This window comes from Clupea harengus, chromosome 25, assembly GCF_900700415.2.
Source record: "Clupea harengus chromosome 25, Ch_v2.0.2, whole genome shotgun sequence".
NCBI classification, from domain to species: Eukaryota; Metazoa; Chordata; class Actinopteri; order Clupeiformes; family Clupeidae; genus Clupea; species Clupea harengus.
Genome location: NC_045176.1, coordinates 13,037,230 through 13,055,517, shown reverse-complemented (window position 1 = coordinate 13,055,517; position 18,288 = coordinate 13,037,230). Strand labels below are relative to the sequence as shown.

Below are 18,288 nucleotides of genomic sequence, written 5' to 3'. Positions count from 1 at the left end.
AGTTACAATAGCACTGTACAATACAATGCTCACTTCTATTCTAAATGCCGACTGTCACTCAAAGATCAAATCGGAATATGCATCTAAAAATGTAAGGTTGATTTTACTGTTCTCTGTGATCAAATGTTTCATCAACCATCTCGTTTTTCCACTACACTGGGTGGCACAGACGAGCTTCTGTAGCCATCCGAAGTGCATTCATCAGTGATGGTGTAGGAGAGCACAGCTCTAAAAATGGCCTCCACATTCATGCATTTCATTCTGCTTTAACGAGTGATTTTTCTCCACACTGCACTGCTTGACTGCCTTACAGTCACGCATAAGAGCTCTGAAGTCGCGTTTATAGCACATTGTCAGAGTTTAACAGTACGTAGATCCTACATGTTGATTACATCTGGGGTTATGCAAGAAGCCTTCATTCGAGAACCCAGCATTGGGTTTGAAGATGATTTGAGGATTAGACCGACTGACCAGTTCATCAGTTTATTGCATTCCACAGAGATCCTGATTTTTCTTCAGCTTTAATACAATATCTGAGATTATTACAATACTTTATTGAAACAATGTAAACATTAATGCCAACTTAATGCCTACATACAAGTCAGATATAATCAAATTCAGTATTAACTCGGAGATGAAGACAAGATGACAAGCTCCTGTCTTTCCATCCATCTGTTGAATATTTATGCATCGATATGCTCTCTCTGCTTGATCCTGCACATGGCCCATTTGATCATAAACACCAGTTTATTGTACATACAATATTACTGGAAATATGGGCATATACCTGAAATTAAATTACTTTAAAATGCTTACTACTAGTCGAGTTGGCATTTCTCAAGTTGTGTTTGTAGCACCTGAGTGTGTCACATGATAAAAAATAAACATGACGTGGCAATACAGATGAACTGTAGCTCACAAGAGCAAGCTTTTTAGAGAGTGTTTATAAATACTAACCAGTCAGAAGTTGAGTGGATCAAAGAAACCCCCCAAAAAATGTTCTTGTTGTTAATAGAAAGGTGCAGTGGAACTGACCGAGTATGCACCACTCAAAGTGGGACAGAGAGAAAAAAGTGGCACTCACCAGAATCCCTGAAAACTGCTTTTCCTCCATCCTGGGGAAGCTGCGGGTTGGAGAGGGGGAGCTCTTAGTTGAGGATGTTCCGTCCTGGTGGCTCAGTCCTTTTCCTCCCTGGAACTCTCTACTGCTGCTACTACTACTGCTGCTGCTGCTGCTGCTGCTGCTGCTGTATCTGCTCGGAGGGCGTCTCGGCGGTCACTGGCGTCTGGTGCGGGGCTGTGCCACACGGCTTGCTCGATCCCTCCTCTGCCACTCTCTCACTTGTTCGGTCGGTCGTTGGTTGGTTTGTTCGCAACCCCAGCTGAAGCGGCGTCTCTGCTTTGTGCTAATTCTCGGCTAATCCAGGAACTTTTCTATGCTGTGAAAAGAACATGTGACAAGGAGGAGGGGTGAAGGCAACACAAATTAGTTTCCTCACAGGGTGTCGTCCCCCCCCCCCCCCTTCCTCTTCCCAAACAATAATCGCAGGCTTCAATGCCTTGGTGAGAGATGGACATGGGCTGACCCTTGAGAACAGTTTAAGATGTTCAACACAGTCTGTTCTATAGCATTCCTAGAAAAAGGAGAGAGATAAGATGAGAGAAAATCTCTTCTCTTCCCCTTAATACAGCTGCCAGAACAATGAGCTATTGTAAAGACTGATACAAACTATGCATGTCGGCTTCAGAATTAAAGGAATTACTGATGACAATGTTTCTAAACACACACGCACGCATGAGCGTGATTATGTAAATCTTAAACTCAAAGTTGAGCCTTACGTCAATTGAAGGCAATAGCCATGGATTTATTTCCCTTTCCACAGTGAACAGGTCAACTCTGACCTTATGCGTGTTCACGTTTCAAGTTCCAAGACATCTAATTTCTATAACAAACCTGTCTTTCTGCTTCACATGGTGTGATAAGGTTCTTGGGATGACTGCTGGCAACAGTATCACCTTACCACTAGACACCACCAACTGGAGCTTTTTAAGTACCATGGACTGCTTGTAGTGGCTGCAGGAATATGGTGACCAGTCACACGACACACCCCCAGGCTTCCAAAAGGTCATAAATACCCAACAATCCAGCCAGTTCCATGAAAAGAGGGCTCAGGCTGACATTCCTAATTTTACATGTGTCTATCTCCTGACTGAATGATGAGTACTGTAAGATACATTTGAATTATCAAATGTATCAAATTAAGTATATCAAATGAAAAAATCAGTCAGAGACAGCAAGTTAAATTCACGTGGAAAATGTAAAGCCAGACGAGAGAGCAAGTTAAAACTGGGACAGAGGGCTGTGACAAAGGGCAGCGAAAAGATACATCATAAGTGGTCAGTCTGTGGCGCAGATAAGGGAAAGTTTTCAGACGATAAAGATGTTCTGTAAATGGAAAATACCACAAGAATCATGTGTTACTATGTGCAGAGTGGACGAGACAGTATTTCACAATCTTAAGATCGATAGATGGGCGGCCCAGGGGTCCAGAGTGACATCACTGGATTAGGCCTTAAAAGTTTGAGCATCCCCTGTATCAGATCAGAATGCATTCTCCAGCTTGCTTGACTGTACTTGATTGTCTGTTATAGGCGAGTTGTATTGTGTCAGTATCTACCAGTAAAACTTATCTTGTTACAACAAATTGCTTCATATGGTGGTTCCTCTCCAAAACAACACGCAAGAGTGAAAAATACTCTTACACTACTTGACAAAGGCAAGTTGCCAGGCCAATGAGCAGTAGATTAGACCTGTAAATCCTCCCCGTCAGTGTTGTTTTCGTAAAGTGATAAAAAGTCAGTAAGATCATCTTGTTCACCACAAAGACCCAAGGCCACTCCACGCTCTCGTAATATTCCCTCTTCTATGTACACTAGCTGTCGTGCCAGGCAGTCCCTGCTATCTTATGTAAGGGTGGAAGGAAAGGATGGAAGGAAAGACACGAAGGCTTGGAAAGAATGGATGTTTGCAGGACTCTTGCTTTTAATATATTCATACAATCCTGCGTTCTAATTGGGAGACTCAGTTTAAGTCCTGTCTGTGATCCGTCGACTTGAGCCTCTTGGCCCTCCTTGGTCTTGGACAGTGGACAGTGATTAACAGGAGAAGAAGCAGAATGTGAATCAACAAACAGATGAGGGTAAATGATACAGCCAATAGGTTCATCTTAGGTTGAGTATCATTACCCATTACTTAGTTTGCTCTTGTGAGTGTTGACCTGCAGACATAACGATGTTTTTCATCAGGGCAACATCAGTGAAACAAACTGAGACAAGGCCTAAAACCAAGGCCTGATTTTAATACTGTGTTTTTCACAGTATGTGTGCCTGCCAACTGATGGATTGACCACTCTCCAAGCCCTCCTCGTGTTATCTGCATCCAAAATAGTGGCAAAAAGAAATTGCAGAGGCACTAATGAAGCGATGTGTGTAGGAGGGCATCATTGTAAAAGAAATGTCACAGGACACTAGGATGCATTTGTTTTCTTTCTCTTTTATTCCCTTCTGTGTTGGCGGGCAGTTTAAGCTAGCCAAAAAAACCTAGCAGTACAGCAATCTTCTCCACTGATCCTATGTCTATGACTGATGATGATTTTCACACATTGACAACAACTGATTAGATGAAGTGGAGGGAGCAGTAATACGGTCCAATGGCACTGCTGACAGCTGAGGCAGTTAATCTGAGTAAACAAAGGGACAAGTTGGATGTCTAGTTGGATGTCTCAGAAACCAGTACAGCGACAAGCAGTGACAGTCACGCGTGTTGGATAGTGCCTCTGTGCAAGCACTGGGGAGAGAAGGGAGCGAGGGAAAAAAGAGTGTCTCAGAGAGAGAGAGAGAGAGAGAGAGAGATAGAGAGAGAGAGAGAGAGAGAGAGAGAGAGAGTGAGAGTAAGTGAGATTGAGGGGAACAGCAGAAAGAAATTAAGCAAGCAAGCAAACAAACAAGCAAGCAAGCAAAAAGGAAAAAAATAGAGAGGGGTATCCAGAAACTTCACTGCACTGCGCTAGCAGTAAAAGCTTGCTGGGTAAGCATCTGCAGCAGGACATTGAAGAATATGTCTGCTATGTGTTCATTCCTACATTATCAGACAGAGAGAGGCAGCATTATTACAATAACTACAACACTAGTGTGTATTAACATAAATTAGCACAAAAGCTACAAATTCCCAGATAAATAGCCCAAACCAATTGAGAGCAAATCAAATGTTCCTTTACATTTCTATCAGGATTGAATGTAAGTACTTCAGAGGCACGTGCTGAGGGAGGAGGATCAGTAAACGGCAGAAAGAGTTACATCACCAGGACATCCACCTGTAAAGAACTAATGTGGGTTGGCTTAGCAAAACAGATGGACCACATGTAAACTTCCACAATTGGTTTAATGAAGCCATGCACAAACAAAGTATTACAGCAGGGGTATCCAAAGTCCTGCCTGCGGGCCAGATGCGGCGAGGGGGCAGATTGTATACTGCGAGTGGCCCCTCACGGTGCCAGTGCTACAGTACAATTTGAGGCTAAGTGGTAAAGACGTGGAATATGTTGTTCCAAGTGACCCACCACTTGATGGCAGTACTAACTGAAGTTGGGAGACCTGCAAAATATTGAAGAAGAAAGTAAACTCGTAAAACTGATTGGTTATTCAGTCAGTAGCCTACAAAGTTGATCGTGAGTGCTGTCGCTTTCAAAGGAGAGGGAAAACAGAAGTCTGTCTCAACTGCCAAGAGACTGTTGCTGTTATGAAATTATCAAAAGTGAAGAGACATTACAAAACATAAAAATAGTTTGTACCAGAAACTGTCCAGATGTGAAATTACTAATAACGCGAAGCAATTGGAAGCTAGCTTTGCCTCTCAGCAACAACTCTTCAAAAGATGCAAAGAAAAAAGGTACCAAATTTAAATAAATAAAAAATGTCTTAAAGACTTAGGCAGTAGGCACCCACATCACCAACTAGTAGGCAACATTTTAAGGCTGCATCTTCTATAGTTTTCCTCTGAGATACGGACACTTTGAAAAGGGGGCGTGGCCCTAGAAGAAGAGTTGTTATAAAGGAAGAGACAAATCAATAACGGGGAAATGAATGGGGAATTCCTAACACTAAACATTTATATAAGTTTGAAAAGGTATCAAACACACCGGGCCATAATTATGAAGGGTGTTTAGCCTGTGCTTTCTGGTCAACATCTAAACACTTGTTAAACATACCTTGTACATGCCCAACAGCGCTGATTTCAATTTATGTACAACAATCAGCACCTGTTTAGCTGTCCACGTCTTATTTAGCTAATCAGACGATGATCAGTGTTCAAAATTAATCATCTTCTGCATTGATTCCGATTTTATTGGCTGAGCCAGACCTGTACGTTACAGCCTTTCTATTGGCTGAGCCAGACCTGTACGTTACAGCCTTTCTATTGGCTGAGCCAGACCTGTACGGTACGGCCTTTCTATTGGCTGAGCCAGACCTGTACGGTGCGGCCTTTCAAATGCAGTTTGAAGGCTAGACTTCGGTTAAGATGTTGCAAACTTATCCGGTAAGAAACAGAGTGAAATTTTAACTCTACTTTCAAATTTCAAAATTGTACAACATTTTCGTAAATGTATAAATGTTACATTTTATACATTTTGTAAGGTTAAGAAGACAGAGAGATTATTCTTTGGAAATTCTAAATTGGCGTCGACAATGTTTTTGTATCTCCTCTTGAGCAATCGAGTATTTGCAGTGCATCCATTTTGCGAACTGCATTACACCACTGATTTAAAAAAATAAAAAAAATAAAAAAATATTGGATCGATCATCTATTGCTTCAAAAGTGAAGCCACAGCAAAATCGCTCTCTCCATCTTTCTCAAATAGGATAAATGACACATCAGTCTTCCATAATGATAAAGTAAGGAGTGTTGTGTATTCCTACCAGACTGTATTTAAAAGGATGCTACGGAGCACGAACCTCCCTTCGTAAATATGGCCCGCCATGTTTCACTACAAACGGAAATGCTAAATACAGACATACTTCTTATGATCACAAACCTGTATAGTACTATTATAATCAGTGAATTCATATCTGTATTTTGTGTCTAAATTGTCAATGTTAAAGATGTAGATGTTAAAGATCAGTACTGTAGTCTGCAAAACTCAGTTCTACAAATTAACTGACTACAATGTCAGGAAATGAAAAGCTTCAAAGAAATAGTGTCTACTTTAAGGTTTTGAAGAATGCTCTGATCTTTTTTTTACAAATCCAGTGGAAGCGTATATGCACCAAGAGCAATGGAAGAGCAGCTGCTGACACCCGCCTCCAAACAGGGCTAAGTAAGTATGGACAGGTACAGCTGTGTAGCAGGGCTCTGCTGACATCAGCGGTCACATTTAGTTGGCTAGTAGAAGCACTCAACTATGTGCTTCTAAAAGTGAGTCATTGAACCATCACAATTCATGTCGACTCAAGGTTTAACAGATGACTGGTAGACTCTGTATATATAATAATACATGCCTTAAGATTTTTTTTTTGTCATCCATGGTCAATATGCATTTGAAATATAGGTGTACATTTCTTTTTCATGAATCATTCATTTTTATTTCTTTCAGACATGCACCTAGTTGCAAAGAAAGTACTATACAATTAAACAGATCTGTTGTGATTCCGTGTGAAGATATAGTGGACAAAATTTGTTCCAAAGTACGAAATAATTTATTTTAGTTTGTTTATTTTTTTACGTTTTTCCACAAGGCATCACTCTGCAAATATGCAACTGTGAGCCAACTATTGTAGAAGTAAAACACATCTGATAGTGTAGAAGTATCCCTGGCAACGTTAAGCATCTAGATCTACTCTGGCCCCTGTTGAAGAGTGTTTGGACACCCCGAACTACACACTGTAGAAAATGAGGCAGTCTTAACTTAAAATCTTAAGGCAACCGTTTGCGTTGGTTTTTGTTAAGTTGCACCAACTTGCTTACTTTCTAAATAACTCTAACTGATCATTACTCACTGCATGAGCTAAGTTAGCCAAGTAATGAAAATGTATCTACCATATCTGTTGTGAAGTAAATGTATCATTAGAAATTCTTCTTCATCAGAATCAGAATCACGTTTATTTAGAAATGAAACAAAATTCCTTTAGTTAAGCCAATTAAAAAGTCCAATGCAAACCGTTGTCTTGATTTTCCAAGTATTACTAACACACACAATTAAATCCACACATATTGTATTTGGGCCGGTCCAATACCGGCCCACCTCAGGGGCGTTAGTGTATGGGGTGCAGCAGGTGCGATTGCACCTGGGCCCGTGGGTCTTGGGGGCTCGTAGTCATGGGCCATAGACATATTTACGTCAATCTAAATAGTCTGAAGGCAGAATATGTGTGCGGGGGGAGGGGGCGTGGCGGCGGCAGTTAGTGATCCACCCTGACAACTTCACAGTTTCAAGTCTTATAGGCAGAATATGTGCGCGGGGGGAGGGGGCGTGGCAGCGGTTACAAACATGAAACTACGTTACGCCACTGCTCCCGGGCCACTTTTTTTCCCCCAGTCCGCCCCTGCCTACAAAACCTATATCTAGCACACACTGCACCATAACAGCTGCAGATATAATTACTAAGCCACTCAAACCTTAGTGCCATGAAAACCAACACAAATCATCAACTGTCAAACCACAACAAAATGTTGATGATAATGATTGCATCTTTGAACCTTGATAATCTAAGGTAAATTGTTAACCTTATTCCCTGTTTGGAGGATAGGAAGCACTTATTACACTTCTTCAGATACCTGTTCCAGGGACTGGGACTGTGCTCCTTTATGGGGGGGTTATTAGCACAGCAACCATATCAGTGAATACACTGAAGAATGAGTCAACAACAGATCCTACTGAGCCTACATGAACCTACATGAAAAGCAGGCCTAAACAATATATATATATATATTGAATCTGTGTATTTATCTAGGCTAAAAGTCAAAGTCTGAAATGCCACATTTGGTTTGTGCCTCTGCTATTACTTCTTTCTAATCAAATATTTCATTACAAGACTACTCCCATTCCCATGACCCACTAATAAATATGTCATAAAATAAGGACCAAATCATTTGGGGTTTTGAAAGAAGACCTACTGAGCACTCTAATTAGGATTACACTGAAGATCTGCTATATTCCATACTCTGCCACTCCTGCCATCTTAGATAGACTGGTGAAATACACATTTGATGGTTTTGCAGTCTCTCATTAACACTTCATTACTTTACTAGGATATCATTTGAGAATCTAAGGTATCTGAGGTAAGAAGGTATCCTTATTTCCGTTCCTGTAGGTGTGATCAAGTACCTCTCGTGAGGTATTTCATGATAATAATCAGAACACTGGTCAAGTGTACAGCATTTACGTGATATTGTTTAAATATTTATCCACAAAAAGACTGTAAAGGTCAACATAACTGCCAGGAGAAAATGATTCACACACCAATTAGACATTCAGTCGTGTTGCACCGGTGCGGAGATGTCAGCAAGGGCTGGGGCGCAATTATACCCTGACAAGACAGGGCTGGGCACAAGGGAGCTGACCGGTGGCCTTTGCAGGCGCTCTTACACATTTAAATACGTCATGTACTTATCTGATCATTTACATGTGCTACTGCTAACCTTCAATGTGCTACACTATTTTCAGAATCAACCCTAGGAAATAGTGATGTAAATATCAAGAGAGCGATATTAATTATTTCACTTTTGTTGCCAATACTATGAATCCTATTTAGATCTCCTGTTTTTCACTTTGGTTTAGTATACAAACAATAGTATTCATAAAAGATATTCAAGTTATTTTTATGTAAAACTGTGCTCTACAACATCATATTCAGGGAGTATCTTATTAACTTATGCAATCTTTTCAAAGTCATGAACATACATTAAATGGATGCATCCATCTATGCAGAGTTGGGAACTGACCAGAGTATGAATCACGCTGAGGCCAGGGTGGCGTGCGCCCCCCTTAGATCTGGGCATCTATAGTTCCAAATCAAAGTTAGGGTGGGCAATTTATTTATTTCCTTGTATTCATTACTTTCTATAACTGGTGTGACCAATTGCTGTCTCATTGGGTGTAATCTTCAGCCACACTGCAAGGGATAGTTCTCCTCAGCAGCTCCTCTCTGGCTGGAGCAGGATCATGCCTGCACATATTTACTGTTGTTTGTTCCCGCAAGCTACTAGCTGGCAGCTGGCAGCTGTAGAAACTGTCGTGTCTACACAAGGCATAGGAATTTTGTGATCATCCATGCCGCAACGTATTTTGGTGTGGCAGTGGCGACAGTCAGTGAATGTGAATGTTGTAGTCTATTATTTCTGTGCTTAATAATGGTTATGCCCATGCATTTGGGTGGATTTTCTTATCATTTGTAGTGTGGTATTTTTTTGTGGGTCATTTTTGTCTCACATACAGTATTTGCTCTGACGCAATTCATTTCTGTATCCTCTCTCTATTTATGCATCCAGGTGAATTCAGTAATAATTCATGCTACCTGTGTGTAACTATGGTGTGTGGCAGAGGTTCCTTTAAGATGTGCACTGCTCATGGAAATGTTTACCAAGGCTGTATTGCTGTGCGTAGTTTATACAGTAGGCCAAGTGTGTAACGAGTGCCATCAGTAAGGTGGGCCCCCCAGGAGCTGCAGGGTAATTCAAACCCTGCAACTGACTGATAACTTGGCTGACTGATAACTTGAGTTATAGTAGTTTGTCAACAGAGTTCAGGTTCGAGCTTTCTGGAAAATTACAGAAAGCTGAAGATCACCAGTTATGGTTTACTTTACAGCAATGACTGGACAACTATGCTTTATCCCTCACCCATTTAAGTTATGCCTGCACAACTGAGGGATAAAAATGTCCTGTTACGGTTTGTCTACTACATTGCCTCTCTTTCTCTCACTATTTATCTGATTCCAAGGCCTAACTTTTTTGCAGGCAGAGAAGAGGCAGAGTTGATTCTCATTATCCAGTGAACTAAGAGCTACTGAAACATATTGGATGGATAGCTTGCATGTCTGAGGATTATATATTTTTCCTCACTGACATTTGTTGTGAGAAATGTAGATCTAATAACTCATTACATCTGAAAATAATAATAATAATAACAATAATGAAAATAATAATAACAACAACTTTCAACTGCATCATTTTAGTCATAATTTTAATTCAATCTAAAACGTGTGAGTACATAGGCATCTCTGTGAGGATCCACCGTTTCACATGACTACAAAACAACATTTATTTTCAACATTGTTTGTTATACAATAGTTATATTATGATTCGATGGGTCTGTGTGCCCCAGGCTGGGAATCTCACAAGATGATGAACTAAAGGGCCATCCCACTGTTCACTGCATTCCACCTTTTCAATCAACCGTTGGACAAACACTGCAATAAGCATTTAATCCCAGAGACTCAAGAATAACAACCGGGTTGAGGCAGCAGTTTCTGTGTTTTGATTTTGTGTCTGATTCAAGTGACAGTGCATGGGTGCATTAATAACAAGCCATAAACAATGGCTGGAGGCAATTCCTTTCATTTCAAAACAACACTGAGCAAATATCAAACCAACAGAAAGTTTCATCTGGAAAACTTAACATTTCCTGAGTAATATCCTTTAGAAACTGGGGGAATGTACATGGGTTATAATACTACGTGTGTAAATTACTGTCCAAATAGCCACTGTACAGGAATCACAGCTAAATGTGTGTCCAATAAATATCTACATTAGACCAGCATACCAGTATGGGTAAGCCACGCTTATCTAGAAAACTGTGTTTTACATCCCATAATACTACATACCAGAGTGACTGAGTCACCATGCGCAGTAATACATTTATAAAAGTGTGAGATTATCTAGAAGTGTACAAGGCCTGTGGCCAAATAAGATCCATTACAACCCATTGATTTTAACTGCCCTAGCTGTCTTAATACAGTTAAATAAGAGCAAAAATGCATTAGTTGACGTTGACTCTTGCCTGAGGGCTACAACACTGTCAACCACAAGGACTGAAAGCTGCCTGACAGTAAACTTACAATGGCGCACACAAGGCCTTAACAAACAGTAAGGGGGGAAAGACCACAGTGGTGTGCACAACATTAACCACATCTTCCGGTACATGTCGCCGTGAACACTGTTGAAGGCAAAACATGAGCGACACTCCTGAGAAGTGGTTGGGTCTGCAACACACACACACACCACACACAAAGCTACTTTGTGCATCTTCCTGCCAACCAGATTCTTGGTGCGCTTGGCTCGATCAGGAGCATCCAAACATGTGTGCACAGATTGGTCCCAGATGTGGAGAAGATGAAGGGCAAATCATCCTCACTGCTAACGGCAGTGCGGAGTCTGCTGGGTCTCTTCTGCCCTAACGTGCGTCTCAGCATGCTGGCTTAAGTATTGCTACGTGACTGATAGGCCAGTGCAAAGCCCGAGACAACCTGCATAAGCAGACAAATAAAACGCAAATAACCTCAAGTGTTTACTCTACCGTAAGGAAAGTATCATGGCTGCAAAGATCAAACCAAACTGGATGTTCATGGCATTGGGAACGTGCGGTTCACGCAGGTTCTCACTCGTTTGTAGCAACACACAATTCAGTCTCAGATGCTGTGTCCATGGCAAAATAAATTGCATCTAATAAGCTTGTTATATTAAACCAGCTGTATCATTTTACAGGGGTTTCAAAAGTGAAATGGCTGGTTAAATGAACTTTGCACCAAGACAAAAGTAAGTTTAGGAAAAGGATCTACGTACTGTTTTCCTTTGTGCATTATTGTGGTGAGCAGTGTAACCGTAGTCATGAATGGGTAATAAATGATATACAAAGCTATTCCCAACTCAATAAAAATCTAAGTTCGAGCAACAACATGTCAATGCTTTGATAACAAAACCACAGGGTGTCATTACAGGGAATGTGGTGTCAAAACAGTGACATCCAGAATCACAGATGGTGTTGATCAGACTGTGATGATTTACTAATCTACAAACTAGCCCACACGGTCATCTGAGCATGAAACTAAATGTATACCTTTATTAATTCAATGATGCCACTCATTGCTGCCATTAATCAACACGTATATGTAATGAAGGATTCGGGGAGTTCAGTTTATACTTCATAACTCTGTAACTAACTTCTACTATATACTTTTCACCCATTTTCTTTATATTCTGATTCAAATAAAAGTTAGTTTATATTTAAAGAAAATAAAGGACTGTATCTGCATATCCTACCGAAATTTTCAAGATCATTTGAGCACTCCTGACAAATTCAATAAGCCTTGAAATTCATGGAAACATGTTGATGGAGTCTTATGTATCAGAACAGAATCTGTATGTAACAGAACTTTTTTTTAATCGAACAATTCATGAAGATGTCTTCTGGCCCCCTAACCACTAAAACAAATAAGTTAACATCTTGTCCAGTGTATAGCTGGGGAAAAAAATCCAACTTCAAAAAGACTCACTTCAACAATGTCCTTAAAATGACTTATATAGGCAAACACCGGCCAGGTATAGCCTATATTTCCAAAATGTAAACCCCCTCAAGAACTACTGCATGTCAGAACCTTGGAAAACTGGACATGTGAAAGTAAACGACGCCTAGGAAAGGGAAGCAGGAATAGCTTCCCCATGAGCAGGTGATGTCGAGCATGACATGCACAAACACAGTGACAACATCGACCTCTGGGGGTAATACTACTTAACAACATTTTAACGGGGCGCTTATTTTGTAACGGTAACGTAAGAAATGTGAGTGTGAGGAGTATTCTTCATAAAACTGGTGATGAAAACAGACCGATTCGTGTAGTAATTACAAATGATTCGGGGAGATGGGCAATCGTGGTCCGAGAGGAAAGCGGTCTACAATGATTCCAAAGGGGTCGGGATTCCTCTGTACAACTTGTTGAGGTCTTCACATTCAACATTGCAATATTCACAAGTGCCCACACAAGCATGTTGTTAACCCTACCTTTCGTCTTGATTCTGCTGTGGCTTACACGTGTAGCCTAACCAGTAGTGGTAATTAAATCAGCTACGACATTTGCGGGCGCAATTACCGTTGCACGTTATAAATTGAGTGACTATTACACGTAATTGAAGGGCTGCATGCCACGTGTGTAGTAAATGGCAATTCGGCATCACTGCAGACTGCTGAAGCCAATGAAGGAAGTGGTGATACATTTAAGGTACGCTTTGCTTAAATAATCCAGGGGGGCTGCACCAAGTTATTTCTTCACCAAGATACATATTTACAGCAAAAATGATTAAACGAAAAAGAAACTGGCAGGATTTGTGAGGAGCTTTCAGACAATAAACTAGACTATGAGGACGACGTCGACTCTGTGTAAGAGCAAGGCGATAGCGTGTTTGTCTATTAGTCTTGTAAACGGCGTAACGTTAGATTGAACGCTATGTTGGCTACGTACACACTTGCCATTGTAAAGGGGTCTTTATTTTTACACGGGTAGCATATAGAACCAAACTGATCTCAGTATAAACAGGTATTTTTGGTAACGAGGGCTAATGCTTACCATAACTTGACCTGGTCCGCTGAAGCGTCTTGGCACTGTCGGCACTTAACAATATTTCACACTAAAAAGTTGCATCACCTTTAGGATGTGAGAGTACCTATTACATAGCTTCGTCCCTCCTCCACTGTTGAAATGTTACATTTTAAGAGCATGGAGTAAATAGCCCCTCCCTATTCCTAACTCCTCCCTTCTGAGTAATGCATAGGCTATTAATCTGAAATGAGAAACTACACCTGCGTACACAATTTTACAAAATTCTAAACAAGCTCACCACATTCAGACAATATTAACAGCAAAACAAATTACATATCAGTCCAATCAATCAATCAAAATAAATAGGCTACTAATGCTCTGTAGCCTAACTAACTAAATCATTGTAACTCATTTTCATTTTCACATATGTCTAAAAACATACAACTCAATGACGTGGTGATTCAAACATTTGAATTTAACCTTGCCGGTTAAATCACCTTCAATAACCCCCAGAATGAATCGCTACAGTTACAAATCATATGTGCTATACACCTATAGCATACAGTAGCCTACCACACGTGCTGTTTTGGAACCGTGGTCCTTTATGTCTTGTCTATGTCGCTTTCGGCTTCGTTGGCTCTAACCTAAAAGCTGATTAGACTTCTGCATAGTTATTGTAACCCGTCGCATTTCTATAACTTGAGCGATTAAATGGCTTAGACTCATTTGGTTTATCGTTAGGCATATCAGGGTAAAGATTAAGACAGGTGTGGTTCGTGAGCGATGGGTGATACATGATTTTGTCGTGGGCATTAAGCATTAAGTATTCGGTTCTACCACCGGAAAGCTGTTACCTTTAGGATACAAGCGACAGGATGAAGACTACACACATGAGCATCCTTTGCAGGCTACTCATCGCGGTGCAGCGTGGAGGGCGGTATTTTCTTGAATGTAACCTATAGAGGTGGGAGGGAGATACAATTAGAGCCAAGTAGCCCGTGATGAAGACAATAGGCTACAGCACATTCACAGTTTTTAATACGATGATATAGATAGATAGATAGATAGATAGATAGATAGATAGATAGATAGATAGAGATAGATAGATAGATAGATAGAGCTAGATGTTGGGAGTTGCCAAGCCCTGAGTTTTGCCTGCCTACAGGTTTCATGTCCAAGACAATAGCCTAAGTGTAAATATAAATGCCATATAAATGTAATACGATCAGAACATTAATCGTGACCAAAGCCTGCGGAAAGGTAATGTGAGACCAATAACATCCATCAAAACATATAAAGCACATTAAGTATACATTTGATATTAAATATTAAATGTTTTATGTATAACGTTGCCTACCTCATAGATGTAGATTCCAGTCAGCATTGGTATAGTCTACCTGCCCCGATCTCCACCAACATGTGCAACTGGCATGTGGCTTGAGTGCAGTGAGCATGTGCAGAACCTCTATATTTCCCTGTTAATCTGAGCCAGGGGCTCTCAAACTTTTGCAACCGGCCCCCCCAAACTGTTTTACAATAGCCGACTTGGAGTGCGCCCCCCCCCCCCCCCCCCCCCCCCCCCCTCGCATAGATAGCTAAATAATAACTATATCATTATTATTATTGGTAGTAGTGTTGATGTAGTGGTTATTTTTATTATTCCTAAAAAGCTTACATTGACGCTAAATCTCAACTCGATGTGAAACATGAGCCTGAATTGTTCTGCAAAGCTGTGGAACTCTGGCCCATGGTCGTCCAGCGCGAAATCAGTTCCGAACACAGTAGGGTTGCAAACGGTAAAGTCGGCCCACGGGTCGGTATGTATCACGGTTTTGGTGCCACGTTTCGGCATATTTTTATTTAAGAAAAAATATAAAATTGATAAATAATTAACTATTTAATTTGCCTATAGACAAAAAAAAAACTTAATAAACTATTACTCACTAAGAAAGTATGACTGACTAGGCCTGGTTTCAGTCTCTACTACAACTACTAGCTTTCACTTGCTCTGGAGGTCCAACTATCAGCGGAGAGAGCTGGATATTGTGTATCAATACGTTTTCAATTTCTCTCTGTGACATGTATTAGAAATTATGTGACTTGCAAACAGCATGCCATGTGAAACAATTAAGGACTGGGGTGGTTGTTTTAGTCCTTTTTGTGTTGATATTCCCTGTTCTTCTTATCTATGTAACTCTGTACTGTATAGACACATAGAGAATTCATCCGACTCTCACAGACTGCTTGTCACTCATTGTGTTTCTGATCCTTCTGCAGAAGACTAATACACTCATTACTAATAACTAATTAAAAGACAGATCACGCATTAGACTGGTTATTATCAGATTTCCACGACAGATGTTTAATAGAGCTTTGCTGCTGCAATGTGTGCGGGAGGTTACCATGTAATGCGGTTCTTTTTTCCCCATCAGGTGACATAATACAGCAGTGGTCACCAAACTTTTTTGGCCAAAGATCACAAACTCTGCCTTGCTGACAGGCAAGATCTACCTATTGAGGCGTTGAGAGAAAAAGACTGTCCAGACTGTACTTACAACTTAACTTTTTATTTAGCCTAATTGTAATTGAGTGCAATTAAACACTTTGGTCCAGCTTTCAAGTTGATGTGACCAAGAACACACTAAATCACTTAATTTCAGTGCAACATAAAAAGGAAAATATTTGTTAACCGCACTCAATATGAACAAGAAAAAACACATTTGCAATGCAGGCTGGATATGAACTGCTTTATTTATCAACTGAAGTTACAACACAACACTGACCATCTTTGTTTTCAGATCATTTGACAGTTGTTTTGAGGCCCCCATGTTGCCACTCTTCAGAGGAGAATCAAGGAGAAGCACATCTTGCAATTGGCTACCTTAGATAGTTTTTCTAATGATTGAATGCACCTTTCAATGGAATTGAAGGCTTAACAAGCTAATCAGACTAATTATGTGTTGCAATTATTCAGTATTGAGTAGTTACAGGTATTCAAATCATGAAAATTATTAGGGTGCCTAAATATTTGCAGAGCCTATTTTTCACATGTGATTTAATTTCAAATACTGCTACACTAAATATCTTTGTCTGGAAAACACCCCAGTACTCAGTGTTAAATAGAAAATGAATAATATCCCACTGTGATCTTTTTTTGGTGAAGACAGAGTAAATTATCATGCAGCCTCAGAGGGTGCCAAAACTTTTAATACGACAGCGTGCATATTAATATTTCGAAAACCAACACGGTAATTGGAATGAAGTGGGAGTGGCCGATAACTAACATAAGCTCAAACGTACTCATGTAACGTCACCTTTAACATTAATATTAATATTTAGAAACACGTTGCAGTGTTAAACGAGTCGTAGAAGCTAAAATAGACAAATATCTGTCTCGAAAACCAGCTAATACATAACGTTAATCTATAAATAGACTTAGGATATCGGTTTATTTAACAAACTGGCCGATAACCAAGATAACAACGACATCCAAGAGAGCTCGAGGATTTTATGCACGCGAGTTGAGCCTAGTTGCGAGCTGTCAGACGAGCTGTCAGAATGTTGGAAATCTCTCTACATTGCTCAGACATTCTGCAACTTTACCCAATCCGACTGAACATGTTGAACTCTTCCGACAGTACCCGACAATGACCAACAAACACCAACTGCTGGCGCACACTGACCCAACTGTTGGTGTTTGTTGGCGTTTGTTGGAGAATGTTGGCGTTTTTCAGGGCAGTGTGCAAGCTGCTTTAGAAGGGGCATTTAGTGGGAAGGCCTGAATTTGTGAGAAATCGTTGGTGATTACGTTCATATCAACTCTACGGACATCCTCGGATTTAAATAGCTGGCGTTCATGAATCAGGCGGAGATCTTTTCTGACGTTGGTCTTCCGAAGACTGTTAGAAAACATTTCAGAAGACACTTCAATTATTATTAATTTTTTTTCTGTATTTAAAAAAAATAATAATTTGGAGATCGACAGGGAAGGTCTTCGAGATCGACACGTCGATCGCGATCGACAGGTTGTCAGAGTCAGTAACGATTGAATAGGGCTGCACATCTTTGGCTATAAGTACTACAACTGCTTTAGTTATTTTTGTTGTTGTTTTGTTGTGTTTAACGAGTGGACTCTCCTTGCTCCACCTGGGATGTGGCCAGATGATGGCGACATAAAGGAGACATCATGTTAAAAGTATACTTTGTTTACAGTCTTCTTACCATCCTCATCGTATTGAAAGCTGAATTCAAAATGTGCCTCTCCAAATGTGCTTCTCTCTGTCTAGATAGCATTCCTATTTGCACACATTTCGTGATAGGCTCTGCGATAATTCTGACAGGCTCCAGAGATGTTCTGTGGATCTGAATGTACAACATGTGTGCAGTCTGCAGAGCAATAAGCAAGTTTTGGAAATTAACTGGAAGAAGGGGATGGGAGACAATCAGTAACTTGGCAGATTAATTCATTCACGTATCAGGATGAGCATGGTAGCATACCTGTGGTAAACATACACAACACATACAAACATAACATGATATTTAAATGATACATATAAAAAAATGATAGTGGATAAGGTGAGGAGAGAGCATTGAAGTATTGTAGAACAACTTAGTGGATATACAGTGTGGTCATAGGTTACTATTACATGGGTAAGTAGAGTAATTGAACAGAAAACCATGTAAATGGTGACAATTATTTAC

At 40.3% G+C, this 18,288-nt stretch overlaps 1 protein-coding gene across 2 annotated transcripts in view; it reads right to left on the bottom strand.

Moving 5' to 3' along the window:
- slc6a9 (solute carrier family 6 member 9) overlaps positions 1-14,533 on the bottom strand; it is a 47,460-nt gene extending 32,927 nt beyond the window's left edge. The window contains exons 1-2 of one of the 2 annotated variants that reach the window (XM_031563375.2): positions 14,442-14,533; positions 1,085-1,439 (exon numbers count right to left, since the gene is read on the bottom strand). In XM_031563375.2, coding sequence (XP_031419235.1) covers positions 1,085-1,114 — 30 coding nt within the window. In that variant the 5' untranslated portion in view covers positions 1,115-1,439; positions 14,442-14,533. Of the gene's footprint in view, positions 1-1,084; positions 1,440-13,614; positions 13,908-14,441 lie in introns of those variants that run through there. The other variant, XM_012825677.3, reaches the window with a different exon arrangement.
- Positions 14,534-18,288: the final 3,755 nt, after the last annotated feature.